At 48.2% G+C, this 21,850-nt stretch overlaps 1 protein-coding gene across 1 annotated transcript in view; it reads left to right on the forward strand.

Annotated features, from left to right (window-relative positions):
• Csmd2 (CUB and Sushi multiple domains 2) overlaps positions 1 to 21,850 on the forward strand; it is a 563,664-nt gene that overhangs the window by 496,485 nt on the left and 45,329 nt on the right. The window contains exons 44-49 of the mRNA XM_052177421.1: positions 949 to 1,094; positions 12,210 to 12,290; positions 12,720 to 12,833; positions 14,720 to 14,908; positions 16,993 to 17,139; positions 21,138 to 21,326. Of these exons, the coding sequence (XP_052033381.1) occupies positions 949 to 1,094; positions 12,210 to 12,290; positions 12,720 to 12,833; positions 14,720 to 14,908; positions 16,993 to 17,139; positions 21,138 to 21,326 (866 nt within the window). The remainder of the gene's footprint in view (positions 1 to 948; positions 1,095 to 12,209; positions 12,291 to 12,719; positions 12,834 to 14,719; positions 14,909 to 16,992; positions 17,140 to 21,137; positions 21,327 to 21,850) is intronic.

The following is a 21,850-nucleotide window of genomic DNA, read 5'->3' on the forward strand; positions in this document are numbered from 1 at the left end:
GGAGAGGATTGAAAGGTCAGTGGTCCCCAATCTGGGTGGCTCTGCAGGCGAGCTCTGCATTACACTAGCACCTAACTAAGCTGTCCATCCAGACTAAAGGAAAAGGCTTGGTGTGACATTATATAAAGTTCCTCTTGTCATCATGTGCTGAACCAGCGCTGCCCCACAGAGCATTCTGAACCAACATTTTACATCCATGCCATCCAACATGGCATCCTGGTCTTTAAATTGTGTTTAATTTTAATGGACTTAAATGTAAGCAGCCATGTACCATTAGTGGTTACTAAACGGTGCAACTCAGCGCTTAGTTACAGAGATCTATAGAGAGTGGCCCGAGTTCATTTTAAAATGGAAATGCAGATTCTTGGCTGATAAGGGCAGTTTCCTAGACAGTTTTCCCCAGATGACTGAATCTATGAACAAAGATATGTAACATTTTTAAAAACTCCTTTGTTTGGAAGTTCATGGCGTTCAGGAATCATGGTAGGGTAGTGGAACATTTTTTTCTCAAAACTCTGAGTAGTTTGCAGACCATGTCTAGGAACAGAAAGAAGGCACTAGGTAAGGTTCCAGACAAGAAGCTATTTGCTCCAAAAAGGTATCATGGGCATGTCTTTGCAAGGTGCTGGCAGAGAGCATCAAGAGAGCTCTACCACAGTTCCCTTAACAAAGAAGGTCTGTGGTGATGCCAGCAGCCCTGCCCCATGGGGCCTCCGTTGCCCTAGAAGCCCACCCAGCGGGGGCTGGGAGTGGGGCATAGAACTAGTGAAGAATCAAATTAATAAGGATTCCATCAACTCTACTGAAAGACCTCACAGAGAGGTGCTAGAGAGATTCCCAGAGTCATAGCCACCCACTACAGGTCTCTCTCAGGGCCACAGATGGCTCCAGGAACAGCAGACATTCAAGGCAGCCGATGACATGCAGGCCTCTCTTTCCCGTGTGCAGGGATGGGCCACAGCAGACATCTTTGCAGCTTGGGGTCTTCACCCGGAGTTTGTCCAAGAAAATAGCACACAGCTCCTCCAACCAGGTCCTGCTCAAGTTCCACCGGGACACAGCTACGGGTGGGATCTTCGCCATTGCCTTCTCAGGTCAGTAGGAGAGCTCGGTCAGGTGGGGCACACGGCTTTCCAATCAAGGCTGTTTGCTAGCTGGGTGGCTTTTGGTGAGTCATGTGGTCTCTCTGAGCTACAATGTTTCTAGCCTATGGGGGCGTTGCCAGCCCAGGGCTCTGTTGCTACTTTGTTTTGCACATCCTGCTGGTATGCAGAAGCACGGAGTCTATCCCTGGGTGACTCACTCACAGCTGGCCTGTCCGTTCTCCCCACAGCGGCCCCTTGTCCTTCACTTCTATAAGACAGTTTTCCCACAAGGCTCTCTGGGCTCTGTTGACCTCGCAGGTTTTGCTTGGTGGCACAGGGGCAGGCAGAGTGGTTTCATCCTGGAAGAGCATCAACAGCCCAGATGTGGTTGGCTCACCAGCTGCCTACTTTCTTCTAGTCTGCAGTTCACTGGGGACCTGAATGTTTCTCAGTCTGATTATTAGCAGACATAACAGAGAAGAGTCATAAAACAGTGTCTGTGGGCTCGTGCTCCTCTGTGGAATGATAGCCATGTCCCCAGCTTACAGAGCAGTGTGTATTTGAAATGTCTCCCTAGCACTACCTCTCCCCCCCCCCCCGACCCCCGTCAGGTTTGCGTGACCTTCAGTAACCTATCTCTGATGGTGACCCCCATCTCTTCACCCAGTGAGATGATTATTGTCGTCACCCCCACGTTACCAATGAGGAAGAGGTGCCAAAAAAAAGGTTTCAGGGTTTCAGCAGTGGGAGACAGCACTCGGGCAGTTGAGTCCTGCAGTGTGACTTGACAGTGTAACAAACGTGACCTGCGCACATGGATAGAAACCCAAGTATACTCTGCCCTGAGCCTGGAGACAGAGAAAAGGCTCATGCAAAGACCACAGGCAATCTGAGCCTGGTGTCGGCCTGTCATTCCAGTTACTTGGGAAACTGAGGCAGGAGGATTTAGTTCAAGACCTGAACAGGCTAGAGTGAGGTTAGGGCCAGCTCTGATGACTGTATAGACTAAAACCATGTCTCAAAGGAAAAGGTGAACCGAGGCTTGGGCTAGTTCAGTGGGGGTTCCTGCATTATATTTGAGCTCCAGTACACAAAAAAAACAGGGGGGGAGGGCAGGGGGAGGGCTCCAAAGTGAAAGTGCCCACCCCGCCAGCCAGGCCACCTGAGTTTGACTTTCCAAACCTATGTAAAAAGCCAGATGTGATGGTGTGTGTTGGTTTCAGCGCAAATGTCCTGTCTGCTCGCCGCGCTCACTTGCACACCACGGGGATGCGGTGGAGCCATGGGCCGCAATGAGATACACCAGGCCAAACAGTTCCACGTGGGACTTTATTTAAGATAGGGAAGGGGTAGCGGGCGGGAAGGAAGGAGAGAAAGAGAGAACTAAAAAGAGAACGGGGAAGAAGCGCTGCCTGGTTATATACTGGTGGTGACGTAATTACAGGTAAAGGTAGGCTATGGAATTCTGGGTAAATGGCAGCTGTTGCCTTGGCAACAGACCTATATATTGTCTTAATTGTCGCTTGTATGGTGCCACAAGCTTTGCAGGCCTCGGGTACCTACAGTGTGCATCTGCAGTCCTGGCACTCCTGGGGGAAATGGAAGCTGAGCGTGCCCGTGCCCCATTTGTTGGCAAACACAAGAGAGCCCCTGCCTCACATGCAAGCGGGAGGCAAGGACCAGTTCTGGAAAGTTGTCCTCAGACCGACGCATGTGCATCATGACATGCCCAAGTAACAGACAGAGAGACAAACAGACAATCAGAAACACACACACACACACACACACAGAGGAGGTAGAGTCAGTGCCTCTCCCCTAAGCAAGGAGACCCAGGCTTTGAATTTCTTTTCAACTTTGTGTGATCATCCCCTAGGGCAACACAGCATGGACTCCGGAAGCCCAGCCTGGGTTCACACCTTGGCTCTGCCCAATTCAAACCACAGGACATCGGGTACTTTTCTCCTTTCTAGGATTTCGTGATATCTGTTTTCAGTATCCACAAAAGGGGATAGCAGTGGCCCCCTGACTGCGCGGGCCTACCCACAACCATGTGAGGAAATGCCTGGCCCCAGCAGAGAGCCAGGGGCCAATAAACGGTACCTTCACTGTCACCATGATCATCTAGACAGTGACAGCCCCAAGTGACATCCCCAAGGTGCCAGGCAAATCCTGTAGTCGTTGTTTGATTTTCAAAATTCACATGGATGGATGTGGCTGTGCTTGGTTCATGTTTCATGTTGTTTAATAGTCCGCTGCCTGAAAGTAGAGTCCTCTACCTAGTCTTTTGTTAATGAGCACCGAGTGACTTTACTTCAGTCAATAAGAACATTGTTGTCTATTCCTCATCACAAACAAGCCCTGCCTACTTCCCAGTATGATTAGCTTACAAGTATTTACATTCAAGGTTGCTAGGGAAGGTAAATGCATCTTACCAAGAGATTACAATGAAGTGTCACTTCTCCGCAACAGAGGACACACCTTCCTGTCCAGTGCCCTCGAAAACACTGAGTTCTTACCACGTTTACCAATCAGGTGAATTCATCAAAGGCATTTCACTTTTCACTTTTCACGTGGCCTGCTTTCAGAATGATGAATGCTTCCTGCCTGGCAAACTGCGCTGAGAGACTTTGCTCTCTCTAGGGAGAGAACACAGTAGTGAACTTGTGGATCAGTGAATCCCCTATGGTGAATAGCATGGGCTGAGAAAGAGGCAAGGGAGGGGCTAACTGGCAGGTGGGTGGAGGAGCACATACTTCCTCTAGAACCACTGTGGAGAACTGGTGCTTTGGGATGGAAACTAGAGAGTGGGGAGAGAAGGGTGTTGGGAAGTAGCGCCCCACCTTCCCATCACAAAGCCACCACACCAGCAGCTTTGTTTTCCTGTAAGCATCAACAAGCAGGAAGGACAGATACTGCAGAGAGATGTATGAAACGGCTCTGTGACACGTTTTTGAAAGGAGCAAGAAGACTTGAATAGCAGAGGACACATCCTTGAAGCAGCATAAGAGTGGGCAGGGCTGGAGCAAAGGGGCTGCCTCAGCCCGAGAAGCTCGCTGACACAGGCTTCAAATGCTACGTGAGACACTCAGACAGTGAGCGGGACAACGGAGACCAGGCATCTTCACCTGCCGGAGCGAGAGGGAACCAGAGCTGCTGTGGCTTCTGCCAGGGTGATAGGGCGCAGGGACACTGCGGGGCTGCCTGACAGAGACAGTTGACACCCTTGGTGACAAGACGAGTGGATGTCTGAAGGGGAGGGAATAGGCACATGCTGTCAGACTCTGGGACAGATGAGGAGGCATCAGGCGCGAAGCCCAAGAGGAATAAGAAGGACATCCACACAGAGGATGACTCCAGACAGCACAGCCAGAGCCCGTGATGAAAGAGGAGAGGCGACGATAAAATAGGAATTTGTGTCTATTCAGTGACTCATCAGCTAAGAAAAGGACACCAGAAGACTGGCTTCTCAGGCTCGAGGAAGCCTGCCACAAAAACACAGGAAGAACAAAGGTCAGAGTGTAACCGTCGGTGTTGGATCCAAACTGTCACAGTCACTCTGAGATCAGGCTTTGCGATGTAAGAGGGTATGTGTCCATAAGGAGACATGTGTGTGTGTGTGTGTGTGTGTGTGTGTGTGTACACATGCTTAGATTCCCCAGCTCTGCCACCAAGAGGCTGTGAACAGCATCTCTGGGAGCAGGGAGTACATCTAGCTCCAGGCCTTAGTTTCTGAATAGCATTTTCCACTAGATGGACCAGAGCACCATGAAGACGCAGCTAATCCAAGGCTGAGGCTGAAGGGCAAGACAAGACAGAAGCATCTTACGGCTGAAAATCTAGGGAGTGACGGAGATAGGTCAGAAAAACTTAGAAACTGTCTTAAAGGGACACCTGCTGGCCATGTTGAAGATCATTTGAAAATCAAAGTCATTAATAATAGCAGCAAATAGCAAGGAACCTGTCAAACAGAGAAGGGAGAGAAGTAAATTGGAAGTTGTTTAAGGATGAGATGTTTACACGGCTGCAAATCATTTTCTGTGCTGTAATTACGAAAGGGAATGGAGAAACCTGGAGCACGCCACTTTAACCACATGATTGCAAGAAGCATCAGTGGTGATGAGACAGCGGGGTGACAGCAGAGTCAGAGAGCTCCACCCACTGATGGTCCTAGGATGCACAACCCGGATACACTTCAGCAGGCACTCCCTCCAGCCTCGGTTCACCACACGTGGCCATCCAAAACGTCAGCGGGGTGACAGCAGAGTCAGAGAGCTCCACCCACTGATGGTCCTAGGATGCACAACCCGGATGCACGTCAGCAGGCACTCCCTCCAGCCTCGGTTCACCACACGTGGCCATCCAAAACGTCAGAAATCACGAAAGTCAACAGAAGGCTTTAGAACAGTTCCAGTTTAAAAAGATGCCAGGTCTCCTAATGTGATGATTCTGACACAGTCTTCGTCGAAGGACTCTGCTGGTATTCACAGTAATGATCATCACCTGGAGACAAGCCTCTGGGCATGCCTGGGAGGGAGTTTCCAGAGACATCTTAACTGAGGTTGGAAGACATACTCTAAAAGTGGGTGGTACCGCTCTGTGTTCTGGAAGCCTGGACTGTACAAAAGAGAGGAACCAGCAGCATTCATGCCTCTTTCTCCACTTCTTGACTGAGGGTACAATGTGACCAGCCGCCCTGATCTCCTGCCACCACACCTTCCCTGCCCTGACAGATTGTACCTTTAAACTGTGAGGCTAAATAAAACTGTCCTTCAGTAAGTTGCTTGCCTCAAGCATTTTGTTACAATAACAAGACAAGTAACTAAGGCAAACACAGGAAGCTTTCTCTCTCTGTGGTGCTGAGTGTGGGACCTGCCTGTTGTGTGTGCAAAATCTCCACCCCAGCCCCAATCCTGAGTCCCATCGGAAAGCTTGCAGGGAAGAGTGGTAGTTCGTAGTTTGAGAACTCACACTAACATGATGCCACTAGATTGAATTGTTCTGTGGTGTCTGCATCTCTCACAGTGATCTCCCTGTCTATTGTTGTGTAGGTAGTTACTCCCTGAAATCACACACACACACACACACACATACACACACACACACACACGCACATACACACACACACACACACACACACACACACACACACACCCCTCTATGCACATCCTACAACCACAGCAGCTTGGGCACCCTGAATCACATGTGGACATGTGACCTGACTCCTTTTGAGAACTTAAAACTGAAACAGAGACATACTTGTGCCCAAGCCCATCCCATCTACCTCCCAAAGAGGGAAGATATGCATCCATATGTGGTAGATTGCCTCCCTGCTGCTAGCCTGTGAAGTGAGAACTGGAAAGACCCTGTACAGAGAAAGAAACCCTGAGTCACACGGGAGCTCCCCCTTGGGTTCTAATGGCCCTCTGGCTCCTTGCCCTCCACCTTACTGCAAAAGATACACATTTAAAGACAGTCTTTGGGGGGCTGGAGAGATGGCTCAGTGGTTAAGAGCACTGACTGCCCTCCCAGAGGTCCTGAGTTCAAATCCCAGCACCCACATGACAGCTCACAAGCAGCTGTAATGGCATCCAATACCCTCTTCTGGTGTGTCTGAAGACAGCTACAGAGTACTTACATATAATAAATAAATAAATCTTTAAAGACAGTCTTTGAAATGCATTTGGAACAGATGAAATAGGGATAATCTAAGTATAAAACAATAGATGGTTATGTGATTTATATAGATAAACATATTTGGATACACACGGGCACATGCTGTGTGCACATATGCACAGATAAAGATGTAGTCACTAAATATCGTTTATGCAGGATTCAATCCATTGATTTAAGGGCAGGTTTGTTTTCTATTGTTCAGTGAAATAAAAAGCAGATCTCTGTCAGGTCTCCTCCCTACACTAAGCCGCTGTCCTTGTAACATTCTTGAGAGAGATACAGGTATAAAGAACAGTGCCGGGGTGGGGCGTGAACGGCATTTGCCCAAGCTTGAACACCAAACTCAAAATCAGAGTCCCAGCGACTGGCCTGGTAAGTGCAAACGAATCCTCTGAACCATGTTTTGCTTTAAAATATCCAAGGCAAAGACCAATCTAGCTGAGGAACACCTTACCTGGGAAGACACAGGGGAAGAGCAGGGTGTGAGGCTGGCATGTAGGCTGCAACAAACCTGGAGCAATGACCTGCCACCCACTAGCCACCACTAGCATTTAACCTGTACTAGTCCTGCTAAACTATAGCAGTGTTGCACTCCAGTGACCTGAGCAATGGACCGACACCAACCAGCTGCCACGATAAGAACCCGGCAAGCCTTAGCAATGCTTCACCCCAGAGAGGCAGGGGAACAGCAAAAATAAAATGAAGGAGTGTGTCTTGAATGTCCCTACCTTGGAGTATGTCCTGAGATCACAGCAGAGATCGTGAGACAACTTCAGTTGGGGATAAAGCTTGTTAACCTCAATCCATACTCAAAACAGCTGAGACAAACTCCTTAGGCCTGGAGAGGGCGTTTCAGGAAAGTTTGCTTCTGTTTTTGTTGGTTGTTTTGGTTTTTAGACTGGGTCTCACTCTGTAGACCTGGCTGGCCTATAGCATTTTCCGTCCCTCCCACCCACCCACCCATGTGTGTGTGTGTGTGTGTGTGTGTGTGTGTGTGTGTGCATGCTTCTGTTTCTCTCCCTCTCTCTCTCTCTCTCTCTCTCTCTCTCTCTCTCTCTCTCTCTCTCTCTCTCCCCCCCGTGTCTCTCCCTCTCTCTCTTTCTCCACACACACATACACACACACACACACACACACATTGGCGTTGAGCTCGTAGTAATCCTCCTGCCTCTGCCTCTAGAGTACTGGGATCAAAAGTGTGTGCCACCCTGTGACAGTTTTGTTGGTTGGATGGTTGGTTAGTTGGTTGATTAGTTGTTTTGGTTAGTGATTTGTTTGTTTTTATTTCAGGTAGTTTTGTCTGTTGTTTTGTAATTTTCAAAACTATAACACAATGAGAAATCCCCCTGACAACCACAAAATGCAAACTCTGAAAGCTGTGTTAAGGGCAGATGTCTTCGTATTGATTTTGTTTTTCTAGAAAACTTGGCCATGCCTTAGAAGTTTTAAAGGCAAGTATGAGGCCCAGAAGAGATCGATTCATTTTTTTGTAACTGTTAAGGAAAATGACAGCTGACTAAATAAGATTTTCATATCTCTAGAAATTGAAAAATGGCATAAGTCAAATGAAACAAATGATAGACCACGTGCATAGAATTAGCAAGCCAGGTCAGTCTGGAATATTCAGAGAATAAGCAAGCCAGGGTCAATCCACAACATTCAGAGAGTCCCCCAATTCCATGCAAAAAGCAGGGACAAAGGACATGGCTGGAGAGCTGAAGAGAAAAATGCAAATTACTAACATGAAAAACTCATTAACATATGAAAAATTAAAAATAGTCAAAGGTTGCTGAGAAGAGGCTCAATAAGTAAAGCATTTTATGCACAAGTTTGAGGGACTAACTTCAGATCCCTATACCCCTGTAATCAGATGCACCCCTGTAATCAGATGCAACCCTGTAATCAGATGCACCCCTGTAATCAGATCCCCTTCACCCCTGTAATCAGATCCCCTTCACCCCTGTAATCAGATCCCCTTCACCCCTGTAATCAGATCCCTTTACCCCTATAATCAGATCTCATACACCCTTGTAACTAGATCCCTTGAACTCCTGTAATCGGGTCCCTACTCCTTGTAATCAGATCCCCTGCACCCCTATAACCAGATCCATTCACCCCTATAATCAGATCCCATGCACCCCTGTAACTAGATGCCCTGCACCCCTGTTATCAGGTCCCCTGCACCTATATAAAAGCTGAGTGTGGTAACATTTGCTTGTAAGCCTGGTGCTGATGGATGAGGATATAGAGACAGGCAGATTCCTAGAGCCACCAAGCAAAGTAGTGAGCTCCAGGTTCACACACACACACACACACACACACACATACACACGAAAAAGGAAAAGGAACTACTGAGTTTGTCAAGCTGGTTGATGGCTCTGTCCTTAGTGGGTTATACATTCTAAAAGGGCAAGAAGATGTTGTTTCCTGCATCTTCAGCACCCACACAGTTCAGAACCCCACAACAGGTCATCTCAGGACTGCATGAAAGGTAGAAGGTGTCTCCCTGCTTCACAGCAGTGGTGATCTGCTGACAGCACAAGCCAAATAACAATCCTAGACAAATAAATAAATAAATAAATAAATAAATAAATAAAAATAAATGGAAGCACTCCTCAAGGGCAGACACTGCTCTGGCTTTTGTCAAATCAGTCAGAAAGCCACTTGGATACCTCAGGAGGGCCTCTTAAGTGTCAGCACACTTACTGCTAAAGCTTGTGTCTCTTTCATGTGGCACTTGTGAGTCAACACATCTGTATAAAAATTTAAAGTTAGATTCCCTAATGGGATATAACATTTCACATAAAAGTAGACACCGGTGAAGTGTCCAATTACCTTCCATCTTCAGTTGGTAAAATGTCAGATCCCAAGTCAATATCTGGAAGGTAGCTCTGACTGCATAATGGGAGCTGTGTCTGGGATGCTGTGGTCTCAAGAGGGTGTTGCACTGCACAGTGTGACATCCCCACTGTGACTTCCACATAGAGCCCCCAAACTGGAAAGTCTTACACACCACACTGAATATCTGTGATACCAGGATTCAACTTTCCTATCAATGTATCAAGCTATTCTTACAGCCATGTTAACTGTAGGCAATCATGAATTGATGTTTTTAAGCACCCAGCTTCGATCATAACTAGAATTGCTACATACACACACACACACAGGCATGCATGCACGCATACACATACACACTTTTATTGTGTTTTAATTTCCTTTTGGATTTTGATGTCCAATTCAGTAAAATCATTTCCCTCTTAAAGTATTGAGGAAAAAGGTCTGAGTACTAAGATCCAGGAAAAGGTTACTGGCATTTGACAAGGATTGCCTGCATGTTCTATAAAGGTTATATGCTTTAATCACTTCTAGTTTAAAAGAGTCAGTAGAAGGAAAAGAAGGAAGCATGTTTAAAAACACAAAAGATGCTCCGAAGGCAACCATGATGAGGCACACTAGAATTCCAGCACTGGAGAAATGGAGGCAGGATCAGGGGTTGAAGGTCATTCTTGGCTGTGTAATGAGCTGAGACCAGCCTGGGACACATGAGATTTTGTCTGAGAGAGAGAGACAGACAGACAGACAGACAGGCAGGCAGGCAGGCAGGCAGGCAAATAATGTTACAACTTTAAATGGAAAAACTTAAGAAACCCACTGGTTAACACCAGAGCATCTGAAATAAATTTTAGTAAATGAATATGATTAGATTCCACAAAGTCATTTCTATCTCATCTCGAAGAAATTTTATTGTTTGGGAGATGCCTTCTGATATAATAGCAGCTGGCAAGGCGCAGCACAAGGTGCATACCACATGATGCAGATCTGTTAAAACAAAACCCCTTAACTATGCAGAGAACAAATACACAAAGCAGTCACAGCACCTGACTAACAGTAGCTAAGTCTGAGAGGACAATGGATACATTTAATTTTCTTCCTACCATTTTCATAGAAAACCCCTGGGTTCCTAATGACATTATACATTTTTTAAAAAACATAGCTGGGGATGTGGAGGTTTGGGAAACAATCGTCGCCGCAGCAGCCAGAGCAGCAGTAACGGGATCGATAGCACTCAGCCGTGAGCCAGGTAATAAAAGATATTAGAATTCCACACAGACCATTCCGCACCCAGACACTATCCAGCCTCTGCCCCACGGGCTAGACTCCAGTTTAGAGGATCCACTGAGGTCAGCTGTGTTTGGACAAAGGTCAGAAGAGATGATACACACACAGGATGTGGAGGCTGGGCTGTGGCCCGTGGGAGGACCTGCGCTCAGGAGCAGCCAGACCTGGACTTAAGTCCTGCCTGCATCATTTATTTCCAACAGGATCTTGAGGAAATAACTTTATCTTGTTATCTAATCACCGGCTCACAGGTGAAACACACTTCAGGGTCAGCACTGGGGGATTTAGAAAGAGAGAATGGAGAAGTGTCCCTACATGAAGGATGTCCTCAGCGACACTCGTCCCCACCCCAACCTCAGGCCAGTGACATCACTGAATGCTTCTTGGATCCTGTTAGATGTGAATACTGCTAGTTTGACATGACAGGTGCTGAGATATACTTTGGTTAAATAGGCCCTTTAATAACTCCAGCCCAAGGGAATGGCTAATTTAAAATAATATAAGGCTTTACTATGAGGAATATGTGACTTTGAGGCACTGGATAAGAAACAAGCATAAAACCCCAAACCATAGCCTGTGTGGCAGTGTGGCAGGCAAGGCACACAGAAGTCCCCTTGTTAACATTGTTCCTATACTTGTAGAAGACTGGGGAACCAGGCTAAAGCCTTAGGTTCGTCCCTGGCTGCTGGGTCTCTTAAAGCAACCGCATGTCAAAGTGGCTACATCTTCCAGTGGTGGGTCTGCAATGTAACCCTCCCCCCCTTCCTTCCTTCCTTCCTTCCTTCCTTCCTTCCTTCCTTCCTTCCTTCCTTCCTTCCTTCCTTCCTCCTTCCTTCCTTCCTTCCTTCCTTCCTTCCTTCCTTCCTTCCTTCTTTCCTTCATTACCAGTATTGAATCATACTCCTTGGGTTCTGCACCAAAACCTGATGACTGAAGAGAAGCCAAAGAGTGTGTGGCTGAACTACCCCAGCGTAGAGATAAATAGTCATAAATGCACATCTGTCTCGTGAACAGCTAGAGACATGGCTCAGTTGGTAGAGTGCTCACCTAAGATATTCAGAGCCCCAGATCAGTCACCAGCACCATGTAAAACATATATGGTGGTGAGCACCTGTAATCTGGGTATTTGGGAAGCTGAGGCAGAAAGGATCAGATGTTAAAGATTATCCTTGTAAGCCCAGGGCAGCCTGGGATACATAAGGCCTTGTATCAATTCAACAAAATTAAAGGCACATCTGTTGGGTAAATGAATGAGTCAGAGATCGTTAGGACCTGGTCCGAGGCCCCCGAGTGACACTTTGCCCCTGACCTGTGTCTTTTCTGTCTCTCTAGCTTATCCACTCACCAAGTGCCCTCCCCCGACCATCCTCCCCAATGCTGAAGTGGTCACAGAGAACGAAGAATTCAACATAGGTATCACTGCCAAACGGCGGGGATCTCAAACCAGGGTGACTGAGAGGGGTCAGGAAGCCAGGGAGACTGGGGTGGTGGCTCCATCTGTCCAGAGAGAAACAGAGGCCCAGCCCATGGGGGAGGGCAGTGTTCTCTCAGCCAATTGCTCCCCGAAAATACAAACCTTCTTCCTTCACCCAGGCCCAGAAGGAGGAGCTAAGAGCATGGCTTCCCTCTGCTGTTCAAAAGCCTAGAATTTCTTAGGAAATACCCAGAAGGCTGAGCTGGGGAGGGAAGCAGTTGCCTGGGTCATGGGTCCAGCATGGATCTGGTTCCTGAAGTGCTGGGCCTGTGTGCTGGTTACCTTCCAGTGGGTTTGAGGTCCTAAGGATGCCAACCCTTCTGCATCAGACTGTTCCAGGGGGTGTCTATGCTCCTCTCTCTTGACAGGTGACATCGTCCGCTACAGGTGCCTTCCAGGCTTTACCCTCGTGGGGAGTGAAATCCTGACCTGCAAGCTGGGAACCTACCTGCAGTTTGAAGGCCCGCCCCCAATATGTGAAGGTAATCACACTAAACAGCACACACACACACACACACACACACACACACACGGGACCCTGGCTCCACTCCTCTTCCTGTCCCCAGCTCTCAGCTCAGTTCCTGCCCAGTGAAAAGAGGTCACCGTGTCAATGGTGTCTGATGGATGAATTATGGAGTCAGAGTGAATGAGAGCCTTGGCAAGGACCCCACCTGCTCTGAGCTGTGAAAGGGCCCAGCCATCCCCTGTTCCTTACCCGAGCGTTCCCTGGAGTTGGGTACTGAATGTTGGCATAGAAAATTGGAATGTCACTCTGTTGCTGGGATCAAATATACCCAACGTCCTATGTGTGTAATGCTGTAACTCCAGATCTCAGCTGCCCACATCCCAATGCAGTGCCTGAAAAAGATGAACTCCCTTCACTGGGTTACCCCAGCTCAGTCCAAATCCAATCCTGCCCACCCCAAGCACCCAAGGAGGCACAGAGCTGGTAACTACCTGTAGACTGAGACAGTGGTTGAACTTGGGCCATGGGCCATTGTGAGGAGTGCAGGAGCCAATGGCTTTAAGCATTTGAAGATGATATCTGACCCTCCCTGACTGCAGTGGGGTTGGAAAACTTGCACAGCTGGCGAGGGCCTGGGGGAAGCTGATTCAGTCCTTGACACTTGCCTCAGCTTCAGACCACGCGAAGAGAAGCGAATTGTCGAGAAAGTTGTCCCAGGTGGTGTATTATGACACTTGCCTGGGCTCCTGACAGCACATCCCCAGTGCCTGGGTGTGCAGGGCTCCTCGGTACCCACCTCTTCCCTCCCCTTTTGTGACATGTTATAAGTCCTCCTGCTCCTCCTCCTGCTCTTCCTCCTGCTCCTCTTCCTTCATTTCCTTTTCCTCCTCCTGATCCTTCTCCTCCTGGTCTTCCTCCTTCCACTCCTCCTCCTGCTCCTCCACCTCCTTCTCCTCCTGAGCCTATTCCTCCTTCTGCTGCTCCTCCTGCTTCTCTTCCTCCTGCTGCTCCTCCTTCAGCTCCTCCTTCCACTCCTCTACCTCTTCTCTTCTGGCTCCTCTCCCTCCTCCTCCCCTCCTCTTCCTGCTTCGCCTCCTTCTCCGACTGTTCTTCTTTTTAGTGGTCCACACAGTCTTCATTAGGACAACATTGTTTTCTTTAATCACCTTAATGCTATGACTCAGGCGGCAGCCAGTCCTGCTGGTCTCTCTGCTCCCGATGCAGTTACCTTCATTACCACCACCATCTCTGTGGTGTGTTGAGACATGCTGTGGACTCTACATATGTGGTTTGTTATAGTGTAGTGTAATGTTTTCTATGATATGGCTATCCTCTAAGGTAGGACTTCTTGCTTGTGTTGGAAAAGCCATCACACTGAAAGGGAATAATTTATTGGGGGGCCACACAGGTTGTGAGTACTTGGGTACTCCTCCTGCTCCTGGATTTAAAGCTGGGCTCTGAGTCCAGGTGTGTTTGACCCATCATCTGGAGCTTACTTCTGCACTCTTCTATCTTTGTACAAACTAAACTCATTTTGAAGAGTGACTCTTTGAGTATGGGTGGCCATGTTGTTGCATTGGTAGGTAGGTACATACATACATACATACAGACAGACAGACAGACATACCACCCTCATCTACTTCAAATCCAGGTAGCAGCACCCACCCCCAAGCTAGGAAATGATTTCAACCAACTGGTGTGCGGTGAGTTCCCACAACACTGTCATGTTAGCATGGAATCTGAAGTTACTTCCTGCTGTGGGGCAGTATAATGGTGAATGTGAGGACTTGTTTAAATACCCCAACACTAGCTTTGCAGAGATAGTTCTACTCCATGGACATGCTAATATCCAGCCCTGTCTGTCTCCATGTCATGTACATAGTATCTCTCTCTTTCTCCCAGTGCATTGTCCAACCAATGAGCTTCTGACAGACTCCACTGGCGTGATCCTTAGCCAGAGCTATCCTGGAAGCTACCCACAGTTCCAGACCTGCTCCTGGCTGGTGAGGGTTGAGCCAGAGTACAATATCTCTGTCACGGTGGAGTACTTCCTCAGCGAGAAGCAATACGATGAGTTTGAGATCTTTGACGGTGAGTCCCTCAAAGGCCATGCGGTTCCCTGCCACACACAGCAACAGTTTTCCCCCAGCTCCTGGGGTTATTTGAGCCCCATTTTCCTATCAGAACTTCCTGAAGGCACTATATAATGTCTATCTCTACCACAGAAACCCAAGACCTGGGAATTGACAAGTTATATGGCTGTTGTAGTCTAGATAGATCTAAATACCAGCCTGCATCCCTCGATACCAGCCAATAAGTGGATCCCAGAAGTAGCCCCTTGTGAAGAGTGGGCTTCCTCCAAAACCCAAGAAGGTGTACCAACTCCAAACTGCTTCTTTAGTGTCGGGGCAAGAGGTGCTATCATTTGCTGTTATATCTAGAGAAAACATCTCAGCATGTCCCAAACCAATGAATCCTCAAAATACCATCAAAAACTTTGTAGAATTTATCTCTTCTCCTCTGGAGAACATGAAAGTGGTTAAGATACCTATATTACTTGTTCCAGTGGTTTTTAAAAATCCTACTTAAAGAACCAAGATGCCACATTCTGCAGGATGCCCATATCCCCCATCTCCTCTCACTGTATCATGATGAAGATCAGGCCTATTAATAGAGCCCTGGGACATAACCAGGGTATATGTTGCCTTCTGCGCCCCCTTCCTGACAACCTAGAGAAAAGCACTTGCAGGTCCACGACTGCATTGCGAGTACTATGTCTGCCTGCTCTGGTAAAGAGCCACAACTGATTCCACTACCTGGAGATCATTGGTTAAAGGTGCACCCTGGGGTAGAAAGGGTCTCTCTCCTGATAGGACAGCCATGGTAGGATTGGGATGCATCACTCCAGATTCTGTATCTAGAGTCTTTAATGACCTCAGCTATTCTCGTGTCTCCAGTATTTATCGATACAAGTAAACTGTGGTGGGCAGGTAAAGGGAAGAACAGAGGGACGATGACTATATACAATTGATGTCAGTTTCTAGTGTTCTTTTCAAGGGGGACACAATCTCTCCTTTACCCAAACTGTTCTGAATGAAGGGGAAATGCGGCCTGGCTTGGGTCTTTAAGATGGACAGAGTGTTGAGTCTTTCCCTCGAGGATGCTCTCTTCTCTTTTGGGGGCTGCTTTGCTCATAAATTCATACTATTTCAGTTGCCCTTTTTGGCTACCCAGCTAGCTCACCCTTAGGAGGAATGACAGTCTGTGGACCATCCCCATGGGTCCCGGAGCTCAGTCCTTCCAGCTACAACCCCAGCCTTGCTACCCTCTTCCAATTGTGGCCTTCTTCCTTCAGTCTGTAAAGACTGTGCGTCCCAGAGTCTTCTCATCCCCTTACTCCTAAGGAGCCTGGTTCATCAGCCCCACGGAGTCTCCCCAGGACCTCCCAAGGAAGACAGTTATCAGGCAGGAGGTTTGTTCTTTCCTCATGATAGAACTGTTTAAGTGTGTTGCTTCTCCTCACTTCAGGACCCCTCTCCTTCCCAGTTTGCCACAGCAGCCCCAATGCCTCTACTCTGTTAAATGCAGCCCATTACTCTCCCAGGCTTCCAAGAGCTGTCCCTACAGTGTATTGGAACTGTCACTCACAGCCTTCTCCAGGACTATAAATCCTGGCTTATGAGTTTCCCAGATTTATACTGCACTCCTTGGACCAGAGCTCTGAGATGCAATCCAGATATTTAAGGTAGGAAATAGGAGAAGGCGCCTTCCCGGGGGCCTGTTGGGAGGCTCGTTGAGAAGTATTCTCACTTATAACCCTGAGAGCCATCCCTTTCCTCTGGCTCCATGGCTCTCTCTTTATATCTATCTGTTCAATAAACAAAATCTCTGTATGGTGGGCATCAGGCTATTTTTAGCATGCACAGAAGAATGCAGAAGAGGGTCCCAGTTTGAAAACCAGCTCTCCCATCAACTGTCTGCTTGGCCCAGGCAACCAGCAAATAGATTTCATCTCACTTGCTGACCCCAGAACACTGCTTCAGATAAGAGTGGGCGGAAGAGTCTTGCAGCATGGCGGCCAGCGGCAGAGTCACCCAGCCATCCAGGCCTTCTCTATACTTAGATCTCTCTCTAGACTTACAATGTCCTATTACACTGTGTCTTTCTCTCCCAAGGTCCCTCAGGACAAAGTCCTCTACTGAAAGCTCTCAGTGGGAATTACTCGGCTCCCCTGATTGTCACCAGCTCAAGCAATTCTGTCTACTTGCGATGGTCATCTGACCATGCTTATAACCGGAAGGGTTTTAAGATTCGGTATTCAGGTGAGTAGGTCATGAGTCTACCTGAGAAGGGCCTCCTAGCTGAACCCTTTAACCGTCTCACCTAAAGCATCTAAAGAAGCTGTCCATGCTCGATCTCCTCACCAAAACGGCACGCTCCCCTTGTGCAGATGGGCCTATCAGTTTTCCTCATCTGACACTGCCCACGCGAGACGAGAGGAGTCTCCTATCTCTCAGTGTCCGGCCCCTCCCTGTGTCTCCAGGATTGTGACTATTCAATATGAGATCAGATGAGAACCGGGGACATCTTAGCTCCTTGGTCAGTTGGGAGATATTACAAGTCCTTTGACCGACTGACTGACTTTAAGACATACAGTCACATAGGATAGGCAACAGAGGAAACCCTCTGCTGCGGGACAAGCAGATCCCTTCATTATTACTCTTTCCCTAACAAAGGCCAATTGGACGTATTTGTGAGGTATACATGACATCCTGATGCACAGAGACAACCTCAGGGATCAAATGGGAGTAATGCACATACAAACTTGTCTCCTCAAAGAAGCCTATGTCTTTGAGTTGGAGACTGTTGAAATCCATTCTTCTACCAGTTGGAATGTACAGTCAGAACTTCATGAGCTACAGCTGCCCATCTGTGCTGCAAAATATGGGGGCTTAGTCCTTTCTGTTTTCGGGGCCAGTAACGAAGCTCATTCAACCCCGTCTGCCTTCTACTGGTCCCAGGCTCTGGTGACCCCTGTCATACTCTCTACTTGTGTAAAATCCACTTTCCCTAGCTTTCACACATGAATAAGAACACACAGATTTGTCTTTCTGAGCCTGACCGACTTAGCATTATGTCCCCTGCTTCCATATGCATTGCCACAATTGAGACTTTCTTTATCTTTCTTTCTTTCTTCCTTTCTTTCTTTCTTTCTTTCTTTCTTTCTTTCTTTCTTTCTTTCTTTCTTTCTTTCTTTCTTTCTTTCTTTCTTCTTTGCAAAGCCATATCATCTGGGCATGGTCAGATCAAAGGCCATGCCTTTGATAAAAATTTCCCTGGGATACAGTTATATGGAGAAAAGTGGCTTCCTCTGAACTCTCTCTGTGAGCACATTGATCGGCCGGCTAAGCTGAAACCTTGGTGCTCACCTTGAAGGGCAGTCCAATGAGCTGCTAGCAGGACTTTCCAGTCTGAAAGGCTGCAAGGGATGCCTGCCTGCAGACCATGGGGATCCCACCACATGCCTGCGTGCCAGACAAGTACTAGAGAACGTTTTAAAGAATAGTGATTGCAGGGAATCAGGAGTACAGTTCAGTCAGGAAGGTGCTCGCCACACAATCACAAGGACCCGAGTCCAACCCCCAGCACCCAGGTAAGAAGCTGGCTGTTGTGGTGACATGTACTAGTAATCCCACCCCTGGGAAGGCAGAGGCAGAGGCAGGAGGATTCCTTGGAGCATTCTGGCCAGCCAACCTAGCCTAATCATTGAGCCCCAGGTTCCAATGAGTGACTTTGTCTCAAAAAATTAAGGTGGACGACATCATGAATGACATCTGAGTTGACCTCTACCTCCTCCATACACATGCACACACACATCTGCATACACTGAAACACATACATACACATGTGCACCCATAACTGCACTTGCATACACTGAAAGCATACACACACACACACACACACACACACACACATACACACAAGAATATTGGTCAGGATGGATGTTATGATAAATCATGAAGTTCTGTCTGAAGAACCATTTGCCTGTATCTTCTCATGGGTCTCTTCATTGCAAGACCAGCCCACACTGTGGACCCAGGGTCATTCTAAAAACCACTGAATATGAGAAGTAACCAGACAGGGTGGGGGTGAGGGGAGCCCCGCCTTCATTCTCTCAGAGTCCACTTCCTTGCAGATCCCACCCCCACTCTCCTCTCCCCGGTGCCCATGGTTAGAGAAAAGATGGCATCACGACCCTGTGGTCAGTGGTCTGGCCTGCTACTTGCTGGCAATAGGGTTGTTTGACAATACACTTAACTGTTGGGCCTCCATTTCCTCAAAACGAAAAAGAAACCCCAAGATACCCATCAGGGGAGTTCAGGGTGGAGTTCCTGGTGGCTGCTCCAGTGGAGGAGGGAACATGGCCATTTCCTACCCCTGCTGCTAAATTTGGAGCAAAGAGCTCTCAAGGAGTTCCCTTTGCCTTTCTGCTTAGAGACTAATGGGTTTAGAAGTAATGAGTCGGTTGTAATTACAGCACTTACGCCATGTAGAAAAGAAATTCATTACACGGTACGGCAATTAGTACTTAATAATTAAAATACAGCAAACGTGTAACTTACACCTGTGTCTTTTGCAGTGACTGTGTGTATTCTCTATCTGGGATTTTCCAGGCCTGGGTGAAGGTGGTACATAGATTCAAGTTGTACATGACAGGCATAGCAGGAGGGCATGCATCTTTAAGGCACCATCTCTACCTGTACAGAGTCATAGTCTTCAGACAGGAAGTCCAAGGCCTCTCTGTGAGAGCGTGTGAGGATAGGGCCTGGTCCCCAATCCACTCATCCCTGTCTACCTGGGACACCCGGCCAGAGACACTCAGGCAAATGAAAGCAGGCATGATGTGAGGCCCCCAGGGTCATCCTTCTCACAACCACACAGAACCGACCAGGATTAGTCGTTTTTCTCATTGCCACGATAAAACACCAAAGTCAGCTTAAGGAGGAAGTGGTTTATCCTTGCCTTGGCGTGTGGCATGAGGATACAGCATGGCAGGATACCACGGGTCGCTGTGATGGGAAGGGGCTGGGAGCTGGAGGAGCCTGAGGTACCAGGTCCCATTGTAGCCACAGTCAGGAAGCAGAGGAGAGATGGAAGCGGCTGCTCAGCTCCCTTGGTGCTTTTCATTCAGCCTCAGAGCCACCTGTGGATGCTGCTGCCTGCATTTCGGGCGGACTTCCTCCCACCTCAATCCATGCTGTGCCCTGAGAGCTGTCCCCTAGGCCTTGTCAGGTTGTCATTGACAACTGTCACACAACCTAAGGACCCCAGCAGGCTCTGTGGTGTGAGTTCCCCCCATCTGGGAGTTCGGTCTACTGCCCTAGCTATTGTATCCCCAGCCCTGCAACGGCAGCTGGCGATTAATGGACTCCTGAGAAGCCTTTAACGGAAAAACGAATGAAATATGTTAACCCATATATTGGGAGAACTGGGAATGAACCCTATCGTGAAATGTATATCCTAGATGCCCAAGCATCTTCAACACAACGACAGAGAGCAACCATTTACTGAGTACTAAGTGACCCACACTGCACTGGAATGCTTAGCAGACACTATCTCTTTTTAAAATCATGTGAGCACTTGTGAGGGGGGAGCACATGTTGAAGGAGGGGAGTACCTATTGATGGAAGAGAGCACCTGTAAGAGAGGGGAGCACCTATGAGGGAGAGGAGCACCTGTAAGAGTGGCAAGTACTGATGAGGGAGAGGAGCACCTGTAAGATTGGCAAGTACTGATGAGGGAGAGGAGCACCTGTAAGAGAGGGGAGCACCTACGAGGGAGAGGAGCACCTGTAAGAGTGGGAAGCACCAATGAGGAAGGAGAGCATCTGTAAGAGAGGGAAACTCCTATTACAAGGAGGAAACTAGAAACTAAATAAGCTTCGGTGATTTGTCCTAAGTCACAAACACTGATGCCTGGTGGTACCACATGTTTAGGAAACCCATTGTCCCACTGGGCCCTGCTTTACAAGGTTGCCTGCAGTTGCAAGGGCTTTGAAAGCAGCCTGGGCTGTGCTCAGGCAGCAAAGGGGATGTCACGACTCACACAGAACAGGTTGCTGTTGTAGTTTTCAATTACCCTTTGTTTTGATTTGTTTTGTTTGATCTTGTTCTGGCTTTACGTAACTGGTATTCAATGTCAACCACTCAGACCTTCCTAAATAGTAAAGAACTTGCCAATGGGAGAGGAAATAAGTTGGGGGAGGGGGATCTGGCCTGGTAGGGGACACCCCTCCACTGAGTCTCTTCTCCCACCTCAGCCCCCTACTGTAGCCTGCCTAAGGCTCCACTCCACGGCTTCATCCTGGGCCAGACAACCACCCAGCCAGGCGGCTCCATCCACTTTGGCTGCAACACAGGCTACCGTTTGGTGGGACACAGCATGGCCATCTGTACCCGGCACCCGCAAGGCTACCACCTGTGGAGTGAGGCCATTCCTCTCTGTCAAGGTGAGCAGAGGGGACTGAAACAGCAACCAGGTGGCTCAGCTCCAAGTCACCTCAGGCTGGTCTCAAGAACATTCCAGGTGACATGTGAGTCCTCCAGGGTTGGGTGATAGATGGAGCATTCCTTCAGCAAACATTTACTCAAGGTCTATGCCTCTCTACCTCTGGGGATGACGGTTGCATAGTGCGCTCTGATTCCAGCACCACTGGAGAGATGGTGATATGAGACAGGAAGTGACCGGAAGAGGAAGTTCTGTGTGGGGTGTTAGGAACCCCATGGTAAGATGGGCCCTGCCCCTTCCTAGCGCTAAGAAGGACTCCCAAGGCAGGGAGGCATGGGGTCTGGCTCCTAAGCAAATGAGTCAAGCAGGCCGACCCCTGAAATGTCTCATTCAGTTCCCATGGGTTACCTCTTAGAATTTCTGAGTGCTTTCCTCCTTATAAGAACATATGTTCCTGTCATGATGAAATATTTTGCTTCGTATAATTCAATAAACACTAATAAAAAATGAAGTCATAGGGGCTGG

The sequence above is a fragment of the Apodemus sylvaticus genome, chromosome 3 (assembly GCF_947179515.1).
Source record: "Apodemus sylvaticus chromosome 3, mApoSyl1.1, whole genome shotgun sequence".
NCBI lineage: Eukaryota > Metazoa > Chordata > Mammalia > Rodentia > Muridae > Apodemus > Apodemus sylvaticus.